The sequence below is a fragment of the Rhinolophus sinicus genome, chromosome 5, assembly GCF_057876585.1.
Source record: "Rhinolophus sinicus isolate RSI-liver-muscle chromosome 5, RSI-T2T, whole genome shotgun sequence".
Taxonomy (NCBI): Eukaryota; Metazoa; Chordata; class Mammalia; order Chiroptera; family Rhinolophidae; genus Rhinolophus; species Rhinolophus sinicus.
The window spans coordinates 59001357-59013673 of record NC_142505.1 but is presented as its reverse complement, the minus strand read 5'-3'; the positions used below and the strand labels follow the sequence as shown (position 1 = coordinate 59013673).

At 38.1% G+C, this 12317-nt stretch overlaps 1 protein-coding gene across 20 annotated transcripts in view; it reads left to right on the top strand.

The window, feature by feature from the left end:
• Nucleotides 1–12317, top strand: part of MAGI1 (membrane associated guanylate kinase, WW and PDZ domain containing 1) — a 590782-nt gene that overhangs the window by 504396 nt on the left and 74069 nt on the right. For 9 of the 20 annotated variants that reach the window (XM_019757181.3, XM_019757193.3, XM_019757187.3 and 6 more), the window contains exons 7-10: nt 48–83; nt 5591–5648; nt 8080–8213; nt 9949–10041. In XM_019757181.3, coding sequence (XP_019612740.3) covers nt 48–83; nt 5591–5648; nt 8080–8213; nt 9949–10041 — 321 coding nt within the window. Of the gene's footprint in view, nt 1–44; nt 84–5590; nt 5649–8079; nt 8214–9948; nt 10042–12317 lie in introns of all 20 variants that reach the window. The other 11 variants (XM_019757182.3, XM_019757189.3, XM_019757194.3 and 8 more) reach the window with 2 other exon arrangements.

Here is a 12317-nt window from a genome sequence, read left to right as displayed (position 1 = left end):
TTTCTTTCTTTCTTTTCTGTCTCATTCCTGCTATTCCTTTGGAGAAGAAGGTGTCCACACGGAGGAGCTGGACAGTGAACTAGGTAATGCCTGCCCACCTGCTGCTGCTGCTGCTGCATGATTTGCCCTGAATGCTTTTGTCTCCAGTGAATTGCTTAATCTCTCCGTTTCTTTAGTTTGCACTTCTCCAATTATGATTTTCATTCCAGCTTGTCCATGAAAGGTCGTTCTTACCACCCATGTGTCCGACTGCAGGCATCACGCAGTTGTAATAAATTGTGTCTACAAAGAAAAGGTCTGAGTGAATTGAGACTAGAATGAGAATTAGCCAATCAGTGCAAGGCATTCTTGTAATTTGAAGATTAAGAAAAAACTGAGGGCATAGATGCTGGTCAAGTCCTTTGGACTCTCATATAACAGATCTCAGCCTCATTTTTTTGTTTTGTTTTGTTTTGTTTTGTTTGGTGTGGGTAGTAATCTACGTGGGTAATACAAAAAAAAGCACAGCAAAAGAAACAAAAACCTACCAGACTAATTTAAGGATCTTTATGCGAGTGACAGCAATATAGTAATTTAAATGATTAACTGAATAGTTAATATCTTTAGTGTTGTGTTGTGATTAAGTCATTTGTAACTGTAGTGAATGGCTTGAAAGCCAGATGCTGGGTTCATATATACCATTTTCCTTAGAGTGTATATATCAATATAAATCATGTCTTGACTACACTAGCTGTTGTAGTTTAGAAATAATTTACATTAGCAGATAATGCCAACTCTTTTATCTTGGCTATTGGAATATATTGAATTATGTCTCCTGCTAAGTTTAATGTTTTATGTTCCACTTTGAACAATGTTAATAATAGTTTGCATTCCGTCTGATGCCTCCACAGATGGGAAAGTACAGGTTTTGGCTGAATTGCACCAGAAAGCCTACATGATTGAAAATTGACCATAGTACATTTTTTAAATAGAAAATTATTTAATATCAATATGAATGGAATTGTACTGAGATTATTGAATCAACCTAGCATTTTTAAGATTGTCTTAAGAACTGGAAATATAAATATTTAATACAGATTATTGTTTTCATTCAATTTTGGTTTTGTTATATAGGTAAAGATAATCATATAACAAAAGAGTTATGATAGAATTCACCTCTTTTTTTCTTAATGTTTGGAGCATATCCTATTGTAATTGGTGGCTATGCCAGCGATACTCAATAACTATTGATAGATCTATTTTTAAACATGTTCGCTAAGTTGTCTCTTTGTGGTCGTTGCAGTAGGGATGATGTGAGATTTAGCCTGTGTAGTAGAACAATTGGAAACTAATTTTATTTTTTAAAAAGGCATCAGTCTAGTGATATTAGATAAAGTAATTGAAAAAGATCGAAGGAGGTTTTGCAGACATAAGTGCCTTAATCGTTTGCTGAACCAGTTGAAACCAGTCTTGCTACCTGCCTAACATGTGAGTGACCAGGGCAGCTGGGGGACATAATGCGGCCATGTGCAGGGGCACGGATTTATTTGCTTCTGTAGAAGTTGAAATGTTGAAATTTTTAGGGAACAAGTGTCTGTTTTCTTTTTCCCCATGTAACTGTAATATTGTGGGAACTTTCCTATGCTGTTAGACTCTAAAAAATAAGTTATAATGGCGCACAGCATCCCTTCTCATGAGGGTCATGGCAACAGTCAGGGAGGTGGTTTGGTGAAGTGGAGGAGCTGTCTGTCTCTGGTGTCAGACAGGGCGGCCTGGCCTCCTACCCGCTCCCCCACCTCCTGGCTTCATTGCCTTGGGCAAGTCGTTCACCTTCTCTTAGCTTCCCTTTCCTTATCTGTAAAGAGGGGCTGAAAGAGGAGCTCCCGTGGTGCTCGTCAAGGAAACTTCATGTCTGTGCCTTAACATTTGTCCCTGTGATCAGCTCATATGGTTGTTTTTACCAGTTTTCTTCTTTATTTCCTAATTCCCTCTTGTTGGACTTTTCAGTACTTGTTTGTGGTACTTTTTACCTTTAATATGAGACAGGAGAGAAACACATACACTGTAGAAATGACCTAAATGTGTCCCTGTGGGTGTAGTAGAGATAGACTCTGGTTTTTGTTTGCACGTGTCCACTGTGTAAAGAGTGGTGTACGTGCATATGAACACGCACACACACACACACATTGACTTTTCTTTTGCATTCACTCCAGATTCTATTGACCAGCTCATTGCCCGTTTTCTTAATAAGAGGGTCTTAATTTCAAACAACAGCAACTGTCAGGTTTTCAGAGAACAATAATACAATTCCAGATGTGACAGGGAAACCCTCTCTATAATCTGCCTCTGAGAGGTGGGGGCTGTTGGCAGGAGTGTTAGACCCAGATCATTTGATTATAGAGTTGTCATTTCTGAATTCTGTTATTTGAGCTGGGTCAGTAGCTCCATTATGCACTTTGGGTTTGCAGAATTCCTCACATCCTCTGTAGACATCTCCGCAGAATTGAAAAGCATTCACAGTACCTTCCTTAGGAATTACAAGGTATTTGTGTGCTGAAACCAACTACGAGAGGTAGAGATGAGGAAATAAGGTTTCCTCCCAACCAAAACTAAGTCACAGCTTTGAAATTTATCTCTGATTATGAACATGACTTTCAATCTGTGTGCTGACAAATCCCTTTTGAAAAGAACTTAGAACATCTGACTGCTTCATATTTGCTTCTGTGGTAAAAATCAGTACAGCATGAGGTTTTCAGAGGCAGGAATAGCAAGCAGATAGACCATACAAATCTGTCCCATTCCTTTTCTGCTTTCCTAGAACAGTTGCCATTTTTGGAGCCTGTGTGCCAGCCAGGTGCTGTGCAAAATGTTTTACAAGCATCCTCATTTAATCTGCAGTCGATCTTTGAGGTAAATCGAAGATATAGATGTTGTTCCAAGATGTTAAGTAACTAGCCCAACTCCCGACTTAAGAGGTGGTTCAGTCCCAGGTCTGGGCTTCCCCATAAGGGTCTTAGCTGCCTGAGATCTCTGACAGGTTGTACAGTCTGCTTTGATGGCCAGCAGTTGTTAAACGAGGTGGGAGAGGAGTATGGTTCTTCAGGCATCTTCAGAGTGTTTAGTTAAAAAAAAAAAAAAATGTAACGTCATCTTTTTCTGAGCTTCAACATTTTCTTCCATTTTCAGTTTTTTAGAACCAAATGGCAAATTCGAGGACAAACAGCTTCCTTTTTTAAATGGATGACCCATTTCTATTTTAAGCATTAGGAGACTAATTCCTGTAAAATTAATCACCACTTTGGAAGTAAGATATCTGTCTTTTCAATTTTAAATGAGTTTTAGGATGAAAAACTAGAAAATTTTTGGAGTTTGCTAATCGGTACCAGATGTGTTTACATTTCCAAATGTGCAGAAATACTAGTTAAACGACCTCGTTCTCTGACTGGGTGACAGGGCAAAGTCAGAAGTGGCTTCTTATACCCTTCTCAGATCTCCATCGGAGCACTTACTGTGTGGCGTTTGAATTGTCTGCTCAGACGGTGCTCTTGTAATTATCCGTTTGTCCTGGTGCCTAGCACACTGTCAGGCAGTCAGCACTCAATAAATGTTTCGCAAATTAATAATGGAATGAAGTGAATTCTTAATGTTTTTCCTATTTTATCTAAATAGGGCCAAATATTTAAGGTTGCAGGTTTTGAAAACAGGCTTGGTTCATTAAACATAATGTGGTCGATCCCCTCACACTCACGGGTTCTGCTGCCATGCCAGAACAAATATACAACTGTGCACCAATTTGCATTTTTTTAATCTTCGCTTTCCCAACTCTTTGGAAATATTTTCTTGGTTCGTTTTAATTTAAATGGTAATTTCCAGCTTTGTAAGGGGAAACCATTTCCCTGTCATTTGATTTGCATTAGTCTGCGAGACTGCATATAAAAAGGCCAGGTTGTATCAACATCTGCAAATGGGACCTGTCTTGCATTTTATTTAGTACCTTATGTCTCCCAGAATTCAAAAACTTCTTTCAAACCTGCTGTTTAAAATAAAAGAAATAATTAGAAAAAAGGGGAAAACCTTGTCTTTTTGTTTGCAAACATATAACATGGAGCAAAAACCATGAAATTAATGTGCCTTGATGTGCAGCCAAATTTGAGCAAAACATAAACTTTAAGCAATTAGCCTGTGTATGTTTGGGTGCACGTGCATGACTCCGTTTTAGTATGGAACTGTTTGTGGCATTTGTAAGCCCCGTGCACTGATGAAATGGTCACTATTTGAAAGTAGTGACCACATGATTTCTGGAATTTAAAAAAAAAATCTAGTATTTCAAAATAAGTGATATCTCAAGCGTTTGTAATATTCCATTCAGGTTGATCTTAATAGCTGTTTCTACACATAATGAGTTGCTTTGGAGCACTGTATTATACGAGCTTGCTTTACTTATGTCTATAGCTGGGTGGCTTTCAAATTGAGTGATTATTCTCTGCCTGACAGAATTGTTTAATGACACAAAACACAACCTACCGTGTTTCCCCAAAAATAGTCAGACAATCAGCTATAATGCATCTTTTGGAGCAAAAATTAATATAAGACCAGGTCTTATTTTACTATAAGACCTGGTATAATAATAATATAATATAATATAATATAATATAATATAATACAATATAATACCAGGTCTTATATTACTTTTTGCTCCAAAAGATGCACTAGAGCTCATTGTCCAGCTAGGTCTTATTTTTGGGGAAACAGGGTCATTGCTTCTTTCACCATGTCAAATTATCTGGTGCGATAGGCTTTTTCACAATAGATTCTTGCTGTAACAGAACTCACTGTAACCTTGTTAGTAAAGTTCAAACCTTTGATATGAAGCCTTACAAAGTCAAGTCCAGTAGAGCACAGTTGAGTTTTCAGAAAGGCACATACGCCCCCCAATGCCATTTTACCACCACATTTAAAGGAATAAAATCTAGTGAGTTCTTGGAGAGTAAGACCTGTCTTTCTGTTTTCATAGGTAAACGCTGGTGAAGTAGGATAGGCACGCCCACACATAGCAGTTGAGTGATAGATGCATGTAATTTGAAAACCCAAGTCCATCTGGGCATTTTTACTTACTCAGTAGCATTTTAATTAGGAACAGGGAGAAAATAAGATGTAAATTTTATTTTATTCCAGGAAGAGCAACAACAGCACTATTGTATTGAAAATGAAAAGAAGCATTAATTTTTATCCTATTTTGCTTTTGTGATGTTAGTCTAGAAGCAAAATGAGAAAACTATAAATATTTAAGATAGGAGCTAGGCGTTCAAAGGCAAATTTTAACTATATTTTTATTAAAATCGAATTTAATAGTTGATTTAGAATGAACACACCCGGGAATGTATTTTATTAGTTTCATTTGCTTGTGTAACATATCAGTAAAGAATTGTTCATCATGTAGAAAAATACACTGATAAAAGAAAAATAATGCTTGCTTTTCTTTTAGGACACACAGTTTTAATTGGATTTAAGGCATTTTTATGAGTCTTTCTCTTTTAGCCTAACTTGTTGACAATCCCTAGGTTCTTTAAGCATATGCTCTTCTTGTTCTAAGTGTTCTTCTATTTTTCAGAACTGCCTGCTGGTTGGGAAAAGATTGAAGACCCTGTCTATGGTGTCTACTATGTAGAGTAAGTGCCTGTTAATCCACACTTTTGTTTGTATCCTACGTAATTATGTGCATTTATGCTGAACAGCGTTCACCATCATTATAAGGTATAAATTAAATAATAAGAACAATTTTATAATGAAAATATATATGTATATTTTAATGCATGAGAAAATATTCAGAGAATCTGAAGACAGCAAATTATAAAATACATGAGGGCTAGAGCTGCGTCTTTTGTTTACTACTGTACTATCAAGGCCCAACCTAGTCCTGGTGAATGGCAGGTACTTGGTAAGTAGTAGTAGAATGAATGAATGAATGAATGAATGAATGAATGAATGAGAAAAACAAGGATTCAATCGACCAAATGAGTAGGCGCTCTCTTCAAGAGGAGGACGTTTTTGCCTTCTTTTTGCCCTGCCCAGGTCTGAACTTCTTCATAATCATTTATTCATTCAGACTTTCTAAAAAGGTCAGACAAATCTTGATAACGCATGAAATGTTGCCAAGATTAAGAAAGAAATTGAGAACTAGCCTAACCTGCAAGATCTTGTATGTCTGTGTCTCTCCCTTGCCTGGGGACTATACACTTGGCTCTTGATTTCCATTTTTAAGTGTCTCAAACCCTTATCGTCCTCTTTACTGTGTATCTTATTTTAGCATTGGACATACATTTTGTCCTTTTTAAAATTTTTTTTAAAAACTCAAGCAATTAAACATTGAATAAATATGCCTCGTATCATTTCCTCTGAAAAAGATGCGGAATAATTAATAAAAGATCCTTCGAAGGAAACAAATGTCATATAAATGTTCTGTCATAATTCTAGCTGCCACAGTGAAGATCACAGCCAAGGGTTCTGTCCCTCACACTGCTGGCAATGAGAAGTGATCTGTATAATAGAGACCCTCGTGATAAGAACATATGATGAAAACTGCCAGGTCGTAAAATGCTCAGTGTCTTATTGTAAAAAGTTACAAGTTCAATATAGCAAGTGTCACATTGCCACCTCTTTATGTAGCAAGAAGGATGAGTGAGGGGGAGCATCAGGGAGGTCAGCTCAGTGGTTTCTCTGACCTACACAAAATAAAATTCCTTTGTTTGCCCCTCAGATCATCTTTCTTGCAGATGAACAGTGGGGTTCTTGCCTATTTGGGGCTCATGTTGAGTTCTCCCTCAGCTAATGTGTGTGTTAAGAGAAAAGGTACAGGTAAGGGCAGCTTTAATGGGTGAAGAAACTTGGTTTGAGGGCCCTGCTGTTACCTTGCTATACAGTTCTCCCTTTGTTTTTACAGACCCAGGTGCCTTTCACATTAGACTATTCCTTAGCATGAAATTGCCCACAGAATTAGGAAATACACTAGTAATCCTGCAATAGGAATCAAGGGGAATCAGACTATCCACCTGTTTGACGAGCTTGCCTTTAGAAAATAAAGCCTGGCTTTAAAAAGCATTTTGATTGTAAATAATCACAATAGGTATGATCCCAAACTTCTGGTGAAGTATGATTTTGATGAAGAAAGAAAAAAATACTATTATGTTTATGGCTGTTTATATAACGTGTGTATGTACATACACGCACAATAAATAAGGCCGTGACCAAAAACTCTATATGTGTTCCTATGTATGTATGTGCATGTACGTGTGTGGGGTGGGGCGGAGGAGGATGTGTTTGTTTTGCCGTGGCCTTGAGTTTTGGAGCCACCTGAAGTATCTGGGTCTTTGTCATTTTGAGCATGTCGTATTTGCTTAGCTTAGTTGCATTTGGAGTCCTTTTGCCCAAGGCTTATACTTTTAATCCTAACTCCATGTCTGTTGATCAGAATAGTTGACAGATATTGGTAGATTCCTTCTTTAACTTTACCATTGGGGTGAATGTTTAAGCTTCAGTGAACTCTACCATAGAGTTTATATCTATTATACAGCAGTTTTAGCATTATATGTTAGAGACAACAGCACATTTCCACTGTAATCTCATTTTTTAACAATTCTATAATCTGTTTCTTGTTGAATTAAAGCAACTTGCCCTGTCAGGTGATTCCTTAAACATTTGGGCACCCTGGGATTTGAAAGCAGACAGACCTGAGCTTGCATGCCTCTTTACTGTTTGCTAGCTATATTATGTTAGGTGAGTTATTACTTAACTGCTCAGAAATTTACTTTTTTTAGCCCATAAATATAAATAAAAATAGGACCTAACTCCTGGCATTTATTGTAGATTTTAAAATAACAAGCATGTAAAAGTCACAGTGCAATGCTTGGTACATTGAGCAGTCAGTATTGGAAATCAATCATTCATTTTTATTTCTTCTTCCTAACTGTACATTTTGTCACAAGATGGTCAACATCTCAGACCACCTGCTTTGCTCAGTTCTAACCGTGGTACTTGGCCTGATGGGCATTTTGCTTGTGGGATGAAATGTTTCCTAACCATACTGTGTGCCTTCTGCTCCAGCCACATCAACAGGAAGACACAGTATGAGAACCCAGTTCTAGAAGCCAAACGGAAGAAGCAGCTTGAGCAACAGCAGCAGCAGCAGCAGCAGCAGCCGCCGCAGCCCCAGCAGCCGCAGCCCCAGCAGCCAGAAGGTGGGCTTCATCTCCCTCTATGGGCAGAGCAGCGCAGGGTGAAGCCTGGGCACTGACACCCCCGTGTGGTCAGAATCGGCTTGGGTGATCCCGTCATTTTGCCGTCTGAGGATGTGATGTCCTGGGGGCCCAGTGCAGAGCAACTAGAGTTCCCTGCCCTGGGACCCAGACAGCTCAAGTGGGGGCCCAATTCAAAGGCACCAAAATCTTCACTGTAATTTAGAAAGGAACTGTCTTTAGAGTGGAGAACTTTCTGGTGGTGAAAGAATTCCCTGGCCCCAGCAGCATTTGCACACCACTTTTAGGACTTGAAGAAGAGTTATCGGGTGTGAAACTGACTTTTAATTTTAGGAGTATTTACCTGTAAGCATCACAGAAAAAATGATAACTTGAGTGCTCTGTAAAAAATTACAAGTTAATTCATGCTTTTTGTAAAAATAAGAACAATTCAGGAGAGTAGAACATTCAGTTCTCCCCTGTGCACTCCCAACCCATTCTCAGCGATAATCACTGAGCAGACATTTTCTAGAAATGTACAAATGTGCTTATTTTAACAAAAATCGAAGTTACATATATGTTTTGTGACCTGTTTCTCTCACTTGTATAGATTTCTTGCACATATTTCAAAGTTGGTTGTATCACTATTTTTCTTTCCCTAAAGGTCTTAGAAGGCAAACGTTTTCTACAAATGGGCAGATAGTAAACTTGGGGGCTTTGTGGTTTACACAGTCTCTATTACAGCTACTTATCTCTTCCCTTGTCATGTGAAAGCAGCTCTAGACAGTATGTGAACAGTGGGCGTGGGTGTGTTCGATACAACATCAGATATGGACACTGAAGTGTAAACTTCATGTAATTTTCATGTGTCATGAAATATTTTTTTCATTTGTTTCAACCATTTAAGAGTCTAAAAGCCATTTTTAGCTCACATGCTGTATACAAACAGGTATTGGGCCCAATTTGGCCTTTTGGCCGTAATTTATTTGCCAACCACTGCCATAGACTATATTTGAGGGAGGGATGGAGCTGGGGGGGGGGGGGGAGAATTCACCTATTTAGAAGTTCTCCTTTCTACCTTAATCTCTGTTCAATTTTAAAAATTGTCCTTTCATATTCTTTCTGAGCTGGTGAAACTGGGTGGTGTTAGTGCAGTTGGGGAACGGGAGTGTACAGTTTCATATGAGTGTGCAGTTGACTGTGTTACCTGAGCTGGAAAGAACTCTACGGTACATGTCAGAGCCACTCACTGTGAGTTATTTCTGGGCCTCCAAGGGGAACAGGCCTATAGTAGGACCCAGGAGCATTGGTCATGGTCCCGTTTGGGTTCAAAGATGATAGGAGCTTAGCAAACTACTGAGATTCACCATCACCATCACAGACAAGCAGGCGGAGCAGCCCCGTGTGTCTCAGTGGCATTTGAGAAATGTCTCCCTTATTGGGCTAGCTTTAGTTGACTCTGTCTTTCCTGGTGTTTTCCACTTGGTCTCACTTTGGACTCTCCAGCCAGAGATAACTGGAGATTTATTGGTTATATCACAATACTTCTTTCTCCAAAGATCTTAGAAAAGAGAGATATCCTAAACATAAAGTGGGCTCAAATACCAAATTCTTTTTAAGTTCTCTGCTCCTGGTTTTGTTTTGGGCAGTATTATAATGAAGAAGAAGGTGACTCTTAAGGAATTTGACCAGCCATTTGAAGGGAAAACCAGTAAACAATTGCTTCTCTTTCTTGTAGAATGGACAGAAGACCATTCATCGCTTGTGCCTCCTGTTGTTCCAAACCACCCCTCAAGCAACCCAGAGCCGGCCAGAGAAGCTCCACTTCAGGGTAAAGCGTTTTTCCAGTGACATCATAGTTTTAGCTCAGAACTCTAATTTTCCACTTTAAAAAGTGGAATATTGATAAAGAAATAGTACAACTATACAATGGAATATTACTCAGCCATAAAAAAGAAATGAAATCTTCCCTCTGCAACACCTTAGGTGGACCTAGAGAATTTTGCTGTGAGTGGAGTAATTCAGAGAAAGACAAATGTCATGTGATTCCACTTATATGTGGAATCTGAAGAACAAAATAAATGAACAAACAAAACAGAAACTCATACCGTAGATACAGAGAACATTTTGATGGTTGTCAGAGGGGAGGGGCATGGCAGGGACAGGATGAAAAAGTGAAGAGATTAAGTACAAACTGGTTGTTACAAACAGTCTTGGGGATGTAAAGTACAGCACAGGGAATATAGTCAATGATGTTGTAATGACTGTGTATGACTGGTATCAGATGGTACTAGATTTATCAGGTGATAGCCTCATAAGTTGTATAAATGTCTAATCACTATGTTGTGCACCTAAAACTAATATAATATTGCATGTCAACTGTAATTGAAAAATAAAAAAATATTTAAAGGAGTGGAATCTTGTAACTCCCAACTTATTGCCTTGATAATAAAAACCTCAATAATTGAAATTCTAAATATATTGTTAATCAGAATTGTCAAAAACATTAGAAACTTTTCTGTATGAAGTTCTAAAACTATTTGTAATGCTCTAAAGGTAATGACTACTTGTCATTAAGGATCAATTAAGCCTGGGTTTATCAACCTTGGCACAATGAACATTTTGGGCGAGATCCCGTTCTGTTGTGGCAGCCGTCCTGTACACAGTGGATGACCAGCAGCATCCTGGCCTCTGCCCAGCTGGTGCCAGTAAAACCCCTCCCCCTGTTGTGACAGTCAAAAAACTCCCTGCTGGGGCAAAATGATCCCAGAGGTGTGAACCACTGATCTAGAGACCACAGAAAGTATTGTGTTAAATAAGATAAATTGAAAACTCAGCATTGGCTGTTTCAAGATTCCAGTCAACATATTTGCTTTTAACTAACATTTTCCTGTAAATGTAAAATGATTTGCTATTACTGTTTCAAATTCTCATCTCCAGATTCTTGCTGCAGTTTTGGCCTTTATGCATGTTGTACAGTGTTTCACTGGGTCTCACTTATTTATAGTCAAATAGTTATGAACCCCCCAGAGAGGTCCATTTTGAAAATTGAAAGCTCCCAAATCTTGCTACTTTCAGGCCTCATTACTCTTAAATGATAGAAGAGGTTTTGGTGTTTTTTGTTTTTTTTTTAATTTGTTTAGTTTTTTTCTTTTAAATAAGAAAAATAGAGCAAACACCATATTTGATAGACTTAGGGAATGTGGCACAGAACTATTAAAATGACTATAAAATTTGTGCTCTCTCCATTTTCAAAGAGATATAGTTGTGTTAGGTGTAAAAAGATAAATAGAATACTTATTTTCTCTAATTTGATTCCTCCATTATAATTTTCATAAGAAAAAGTTTCCCTGCCAACTGATATTGGCATGAGATTAGTATTAATATCAATTTATGTAAATTCTGCTGGCTTGGATATACTTTTTTATGGTGATAATGGCTTTGTTAAAGATAGAACAGAGTAGGAAATAACATGATTGTGGCTTCCTCTGTATTTCTTAAATATAAAGTTCCCTCTGCAGCCTTGTGTTGTCTTATTTCCCTGTCCTTTGATACCTTAGCTACACTAACTTTTCAGTTCCTTAGCTAGAAAAACTTGGACATGTCTGCGCCTTTGCATAGGCTGTTCCCTCTGTTTGCAGCTGTCTTTTCCTCCCACTGTTTGCTTTGCTAACTCCCTCTCATCTCTGGTTATTGCTGGGTTCCTCTGTTAGAGTTACTCTTCCCATCTTATTCTTTTCATTTATAGACTTTAACAGTTTATAATTAGTATTTATGTGTGTTCAGCTATTTGACAAGTTTCCTGTTTAGACTTTAGATCCCACAGAGTCAGGAGACTGGGTTTTTTTCACTATAAGATCCTCCAAATGGCAGAATCCCTTTGATCTGTAGTTTCGACTGAAATTCATTGAGTGAAACAGTTATGTATGTGCACATAACATATGCACGTACATACATACATGATAAGCAGACCAGCTTCCTTAAAGGATTGTCTTAGAGATTGAATAAATTAAAGCTTTAAAGGTTCAGGTTCTGAGTGCCAAATGCTTAGTGCTGCAACTGAGGAAAGGGGCCAGATGGTGGTATCTGTGTTAGAAGCTTCATCTC